The 5,894-nt window shown below is 40.2% G+C and overlaps 1 protein-coding gene across 1 annotated transcript; it reads right to left on the reverse strand.

The window, feature by feature from the left end:
* Positions 1–1,891: 1,891 nt before the first annotated feature.
* Positions 1,892–5,545, reverse strand: FGF6 (fibroblast growth factor 6). The gene is made up of 3 exons (XM_075491753.1): positions 5,206–5,545; positions 4,168–4,271; positions 1,892–2,112 (listed from the first exon to the last, which is right to left on the reverse strand). The coding sequence occupies exons 1-3, from the start codon at positions 5,543–5,545 to the stop codon at positions 1,936–1,938; spliced, it is 621 nt and encodes a 206-aa protein (XP_075347868.1). The 3' UTR covers positions 1,892–1,935.
* Positions 5,546–5,894: the final 349 nt, after the last annotated feature.

Consider the following 5,894-nt stretch of genomic DNA (forward strand, 5'->3'; position numbering starts at 1 on the left):
AGCAGTATTCCATTCTTTTTTCTCTTCATTTACACGGTGATCACCACTTACATTTGAGCAAAATAAATTCAAGTATAAATCACACAAAAGTAGCTGGAAAACTGTATCTTGTTCACAAAACAATTGTCTTGTCAGTTTTTCAGAAAACATGGCTGTAGGTACATCCTTGTAGGTGTGCTCTTTGGGCCAAATCTTCTGCAGCTATAAACTGATAATCTTACTAGGCTGGTTTACTCCAACTGAGGATCTGGCCCTGACAGTGTTTTTCATGCATGTCAGAAGGCTCAAATTCATCATGAATAGACACCCCCTGCAAATAGAATGGCATGTCAAGGCTGGACATAGCCACATTTTGGCTGGATGTGGGAGATTATCTTGCACTCAGATGTTCACTTCTGCAGCAGCATGGTCCATCTATGCTGAAAATGCTCATGCTCTGACATTGCATTGAATCTAGTTTCAAATTTAGGAGCATGCCATCAATGCAGGAATCCCAAGGCTTCTGGTAACTGACATTTATAGTGACTATTGACTTAGGGCCTCTTTAAGTACTCTTTCAAAGACACAGAGAATGTAGCTTCATTGGTGATCTGGAAAAAGGTTGTCAAAATAGTAAGACAAGGTTATGTGCCATTTGTATGGCTTCTACGAGAGATTTGGAGAGTATTTCATACAGCTTGTTGTGTTGTCTTTGAAACTGATGCTTTGCAAGTGACAGAAATTGGAATTATGGCACAAATTCCTCTGCCCCAACCCAGGAAGGCATGCTTGTATAACCTTCTTCCTCTGTCCTTCATACCTCAGTGAGATATGATAGAGAAGAATCAAATATACTTAAAGCAGTAAATAGAAGATAATTCAAAACAGAGACATTTTCTAAAATAACCCTTTGCTGGAAGCTTTCATGAATTTCATACATTTTATAAAATGCATCCTGCAGACCAGTTCTAGTTCTCAGAGATTAACAAGGTTCAGCCTAAATGAAATACAGTGCCTTTAAATATTTATGTTCTTTTACGTGTGTATACATAAAAAGGCACCTGGGCATCTAGAGACTGGGATGATTGATTCATTAAAAGTATGTAATTACATAGATACACAGTCACACATCCCAGGTCTATATATACACACACATATTTATATTAAAGATGTACACATCTATATTTGAAGTGGGTCTAAACTAAGCTCACAAAATGCCAAGGGGGCGGCATTCAAAATCCGCAGCTCCAAATATATTTTGCATTTGGGACCCATCTGGGATTTATCCTGTGGCCCTTCCCAAGGGAAATTGATTGTAGGTCTTCATTTTGCCGGCAAGTCCATGTGAGGAGACCCTGGAGAATCCCTTCAGAGACAGAGGGGCTCTGGGGCTAGAGAGTTTGCTTGTGTGGAAATGGTTGTGGAACTGGCACCCTAATGATCAAAATAGATTGAGGACTTTACGAGACAGGACACAGTGTGTAGAAGGGGAGGTGCAGGCAGATATTCAGATGGAGTGAACTGCCTGAAGCTCTGGTGAAGCAAAGTCATCTGATGATTTGGCCCATGGTATGTAAACAGCTCACTATGAAAGGTTATTATCTGAGGTAATTAATATTAATTAGTAAATAACCTATGATTGATTAGATTATTATCCACAGCCATTCTATATCTTCCAAATACTTCTTTTCCTTTGCACTCCAGTTTGCATTTTTCTCTGTTCAGCACCAAAGGAGGCACGCAGCCATGTAAAATTTGTACAGAGTAGAAGAGAAGCAGCATCGTATTACATATGCTATGTGATGAATCTAGTACAAATATTTTTATCCAAATATACACATACATATATAGATTTTTTTTTTCCACGAACAGTATAAATACTTTACCTGGGAGATTATTCCCATGTGCAAAATGAAACAGTTTTTCCTGGGATTTAATCTTCTGCTTTGATCACGTTCATATTCTCGGTAAAAAGTGGGTCACTGTCATAGCAGGAGAAACCTTGTTTCCTCTCTTCACTCTCCCATGTTTGCTGAGTGCTATGTAAGCACCAGGGTAAGCATTTGATTCATATGCATTGTAGTTATTGGGCAGCAAGGTTTCTTTGAATTTGCACTCATCTTGGAAAACAGGCTAAAGAATAGGAAGGAGGAGGGGGGAAAGAACAAAGCAGGTACAATAAATATTTCATGAATACTCAAGCCATTTTTCTTACTAGTATTTTTACAGAAGAACTTGTTGCAGTGTGCAACAGGTGGTGCGGCAGTGACTGCATCCAACAATAAATCTCCCTCCTCAGTGCTAATTTGGTGTCAGATGAACTCAGATGCCACCTGTCCAGATAATGGACTGTGTACTTCCTGTGACAGATCAAGTTAATTCATCATAAATCATGGATTTCTTCATTTTATTTGCAAGCAATAATTTCTGTCAGCATCATGCCCTTTCACCCAAATGATGTAGCTTTATTTCACACCTCCCCTCTGCAAAAGGTCCTGTAATTTAAAAAAGAATGATATGCTGGCTGTCAAAACATTCAGTTCTCTTAAAAAGAGCAATGCCCAGGGAGAATTATTTGCTCAAATAAGACTGTAGATTAGCACTAAATATTGCTTTTGTTAAATCATTAGTGATATTATATTTAACTGTGAGATATGCAGCAGGTTCAAAACTGGGGAAACAGTTTTCTTTTTCTTCATGTTGCATCACGTAAATCCAAAGGAGAGGGAGTTATCTGGGAAAGGAGGTGCAAGGAGAAGCAGGAGACAAATGCAGAGCACGGAGGAAATTAAAAGAGAAAGCAGAATAATTCCCTGACATCAAATGTCTGGCACATGACACACCACCAGTGCCATTCTGTTTCAACATCTTTGTAATAACACTGTTCAAAGTTTGTAAGAGTTTAAGTTAGGACATTGCATTGTGCAAGGGAAAATGCACATGTCTTCCGGCTTTTAAAAATGTCTTTGAAAATAAGCAAGACTGGATTGAAACCGGGGAAAAAAAGGCCCTGAAGCCAGACCTTGCCTTTCTTCAGAAAGACCTAGTCAAGCAAAGCATTTGGGCTTGTGGCACTTTTTAGGTGCTTGAAATCAGATATGAATCTTAAAACGTCCCACACTCATTATCTGTCTGAGAAGGAATCAGTCAGATTAGTAATGGCTACAGGTCCTTCACAACATTTGGTATTTATTAAGCAACTGAAATGCTTTGTTGAAATTACAGCTGTTTCGAAGGAAATGACTTTGTTGTTTCTTGACAAAAAAGATGAATGCAATCAGTGCCACGCATTACTTTGAGATGGACTGCTTTTGCCTATTGCCCAGAGCCAGCCTCTTTCAAACGTGCTTCATAACAACCATTTTTTCTGCTGAATGTTGAGACTGGAGATGCCTTGCTCAGGCCTCAGAGATTAAATTGCATTGAGATGGCATAGCTAGCACTTTCTAGATGAGCATGATGGTGGTGATCCTTCAGTATGGCTTGCATACCATTGTTAATAGCTATTATTGTTTTCTCACCCTTTGGGACTGATCTCACAAAACTGGTCCTTAAAATAGCCCCAGGCGCATATGTTGACTTTGTAGGCTAGACTTCCTATTTATTCTTCATGGTGTGGTTGTTTTTGGTAGGGGGAGGCATGTGGTCATGATTTCACTAATGGTAGCTAGTATAGATAGCTCTAATTGTACCTCTCCTACACACACCTGTATGCGCACACATATGCATGCAATCACATACACACACACACTCATGGACATACACACATGCTTCACTTCCTAGGGGTTTTTGCAGAGCACACCCTTTTGCTTTACATACAATGCAATGCAAAACAGAATCAACAGGGTTCAGTCTTACTAGAATGTGTTTGCAGTGCTGAGCCCTTGGAAGAAGCCATCTACTTAATCCGTACTATTTGCAGAATACATTATTTTCCTAGGGTGGTCCCCGTATAATCGTATTGGAAAGCTTTAAAATAACAGACCTCTAACAGCCGCGCTGCTTGTTGCACTGAATAACACTGGAGACACCGGGCTGGGCAAGCTCCCTGTAGTTGAAAGGCTATTTTCTCTGTTTGTAATCAGAGATTTCCAGGAGAAAACAAACAAACAAACAAAAACAAAAAACAACCCCAAACCTTTGCAGCCTTTGTTTAAGCCTTGAAAAACTATTTGCACTTGTACTCACTGTTCCATATAGCTTCCCCTTGTTGTTCATTGCAATGAAGAGAGCACTTTTCACACCAAACAGGCTAACAACACCTCTCTCTACAGTGGATATTTCAAAGAGACCTAAAAAATAAGAAGTTCAATAGAAGTGTTATCACCGAATGGCTAATGTGTATAGCTATAATAGCTAATCAAGGGCAATTCAGATATAATTGATTTATTTTAAAACCCTAACGAACACGTCATATTTTCTTTATTAGAATTATCTCCCTAGTCCAGCATAATAAAATCACACAGAGAAGATCTTGTTTTTTCCTACATGCCGTAGGATTTTAAAATAATTCTGGAATTGTAGTCACATGCTGTATAATCCTTTTACTCTATCAAACTCTTCTGATCTGTCAAACTCCTGGGCTTTCTAATAAGTAAATTACTTTTATCTAGTATGCTATAATTACAGAGTGTTTGTTATTGAGCTTTAGAGAAGTGTGGCTTGCATTTTGAAGTCCCCCGAGATATCTTAGCTGCAACAGATTTTAGCAACTACCCTCTCCAGGAAATTCAAATCCATAGGGCTAATGCTTTTCTTTTAATCTTACAGTTACAGAACAGCACCCATAAGAACAAGCAAACCAGGAACAGCAAGCCCCCTCCATGACCGAGTGTCCCAAAAGTACTAGTCGGCTGGGATTCACAAATCATGCTTTGGCACTGCACTCTGAGCTCAGCAACAACCTTCCAAATTCAAAAGGCAAATGAGAAGGTGAGGACTGAGCAAATGCAGCAGAGAGACAGTTTTCATCCTGGTTTGTCTTTTCTCATCTGTGCAGTAAAGCAGAGTAAAAATAAATTGTATCTAAATTTGTCTAAGCATTTGTGACATGTTTCAGCCTGGAGGGTTCTAATGTTTATTGATCCCAGAGACTTTTAAAAGGCAACAGATGTAGCACAGATTAATAATATCAAGTAATAACATTTGCATTCTATGAAGGGTAATTACTAGAGTTCACAGCAATTAAGTGACATCTATTCTATTTCATTTCTGGATGCAACTCACTGTATTGGTTTTCATTGTGAACTCCGCTTATCCTTCCATCTGGGAGGATTTGAAGGTGAAACCCGATGCCCACGTTGCAGTAAAGCCTCCGCTGCCTCTTGATTCCTAGCAAATAGTCACTCTCCCAGTTCACATCTGACTTCTCCCCTGACATCCCAGCAATGGACCTGGACAACAGAGATTGCCATCCTCTTTCCAGCAATGTGCCATTAGTTCTGCTTACAACTGGATGTGTTGAAGCAATCCCAGCTAGAAAACCCAGGAGAACGAAAGCAGGCAACGTCCGGTGAATGCTGGCTTCGCAGGACATAGTGATGAGAAGTCTTTGTGCAGTGGCCATCCGGTTCACCTCCTGGGCACGTGGTCAGAATTAATGGCCCTAAAAATACCGCCCTTCTTGTTTTTCTCCCTTCAGCATGGTGGCAGAGGCTTATTTTTGGAAAGCAAATAGAGATTGCTGACATGAAACTAAAGCCCGATAGCAGTTGGGTTGGAAGCAGAGACAGGCCAGCAGGACTCAAACTGGTGGGGACCATGTTTTGTAGATCCTGCTCTCCGGTGGGCAGCCTCAGTTATATTTGATTGACCCATCTTTATAGTGCAGAGGCTGTCCCTCCCCACATCATCACTCTGACATCAACAGCTTGCCAAAGGTAAGCCTGCCACGGCTGTAACACTAACCTGCCGTC

Source organism: Mycteria americana, chromosome 1 (assembly GCF_035582795.1).
Source record: "Mycteria americana isolate JAX WOST 10 ecotype Jacksonville Zoo and Gardens chromosome 1, USCA_MyAme_1.0, whole genome shotgun sequence".
NCBI lineage: Eukaryota > Metazoa > Chordata > Aves > Ciconiiformes > Ciconiidae > Mycteria > Mycteria americana.

What these genes read in the sequence shown, in the direction of transcription:
- FGF6 (XM_075491753.1), bottom strand. Translation starts at nt 5,545, where the DNA reads ATGGCCACTGCACAAAGACTTCTCATCACTATGTCCTGCGAAGCCAGC. An exon ending in TCACAATGAAAACCAATACA is followed by an intron (nt 4,272 to 5,205) that starts GTGAGTTGCATC and finishes CTTATTTTTTAG; the next exon opens with GTCTCTTTGAAATATCCACT. An exon ending in AGGGGAAGCTATATGGAACA is followed by an intron (nt 2,113 to 4,167) that starts GTGAGTACAAGT and finishes CCTATTCTTTAG; the next exon opens with CCTGTTTTCCAAGATGAGTG.